At 51.1% G+C, this 1,293-nt stretch overlaps 1 protein-coding gene across 1 annotated transcript; it reads right to left on the reverse strand.

Annotated features, from left to right (window-relative positions):
• Positions 1 to 354: 354 nt before the first annotated feature.
• LOC102868603 (olfactory receptor 1361-like) lies at positions 355 to 1,293 on the reverse strand. Its single transcript, XM_006898329.1, has one exon. The coding sequence runs from the start codon at positions 1,291 to 1,293 to the stop codon at positions 355 to 357; it is 939 nt and encodes a 312-aa protein (XP_006898391.1).

Here is a 1,293-nt window from a genome sequence, read left to right on the forward strand (position 1 = left end):
ATTTCCAAAGTGTAGTTAATGAGAAATTTACGAATCATAATAAAACATTGTCCCGTATTATTGGGGGAGATGAGCTTCCTGGTTGGAATGCACTCAGGATACACAATAGGTACCATATACACTTGAAGATTTTGAAGATGGTGCAATATTTGACAACATTGTATGTGGCGTTGCTCTGAGTTCGACCTGACAACCGTAACAAAACCTAGCAGAGTCTCAGTAAATAGCTGTTGGGCAAATGAAGTTTAAAGAAATAAGTGAATGGAAAGCAGGATGGAGAAAATAACCAAGACTAGAACTTTAGGACAGATGGGCATTGTCTTTGAATACATGGACCTCCCTATCCCGAGATCATCAGCTGAAGACCAGCTTCTGTCTGACGAGGACCAACAAGGCGCCCTTCATGTCACTGTTGCGCAGGCTGTAGATGAAAGGGTTCAGCATGGGGGTGACCACAGTGTACATCACCGCTGCGAGGGTGTCCTTCTGGGCCGTGTGGGAGGACATGGGGCTGAAGTAAACCCCAATGAGTGTCCCATAAAACAGGGACACCACTGAGAGGTGAGAACCACAGGTGGAGAAAGCCTTCTGTTTCCCTCCTGTGGACGAGATCTGTAAGACAGCTGCAAAAATACGCATGTAGGAGACCAAGATGCCCACAAAGGGGATGATGGTGGATAATGCACCCACTGTGTACACCATCACGTCATTGACAAAGGTGTCGGAGCAGGCCAGCTTCAGCAGAGGACTGAGGTCACAGAAGAAATGGGGCACCCTGTTGTGGCCACAGAATGAGAGGCGTGCCAGCATTAGAGTGTGGGTCAGGGAGTTCCCAAAGGCTGCAGTCCATGCTGTCACTACCAGCAGGCCACAGAGCTGTGGTGTCACAGACGTGGTGTAGTGCAGAGGGTGGCAGATGGCTGCATAGCGGTCGTAGGCCATGGCGGCCAGCAGGAAGCTGTCAATGCCAGCAAACCAGATAAAGAAGAACATTTGGGTCAGGCAGCCAGCATATGGGATCCCCTGGCGTCCCGACACATGGTTGGCCAGCATCTTGGGGATGGTGGTGGACGTGAAGCAGATGTCCACAAAGGCCAGGTTGGCGAGGAAGAAGTACATGGGGGTGTGGAGTTGGACATCGGTGCCAATGGCCAGGATAATGAGCAGGTTTCCCAGACCTGTGACCAGATACATGCTCAGGAAGAGGCCAAACAGGAGCTGCTGTTGCTCAGGGTCCTGTGAGAGGCCCAGGAGGAGGAACTCAGAGACCCTGGTGAGGTTGGCTGCTTCCAT

The sequence above is a fragment of the Elephantulus edwardii genome, unplaced genomic scaffold (assembly GCF_000299155.1).
Source record: "Elephantulus edwardii isolate Elephantulus edwardi_28Jun2011 unplaced genomic scaffold, EleEdw1.0 scaffold00226, whole genome shotgun sequence".
Lineage (NCBI taxonomy): Eukaryota > Metazoa > Chordata > Mammalia > Macroscelidea > Macroscelididae > Elephantulus > Elephantulus edwardii.

What these genes read in the sequence shown, in the direction of transcription:
- LOC102868603 (XM_006898329.1), bottom strand. Translation starts at nt 1,293, where the DNA reads ATGGAAGCAGCCAACCTCACCAGGGTCTCTGAGTTCCTCCTCCTGGGC.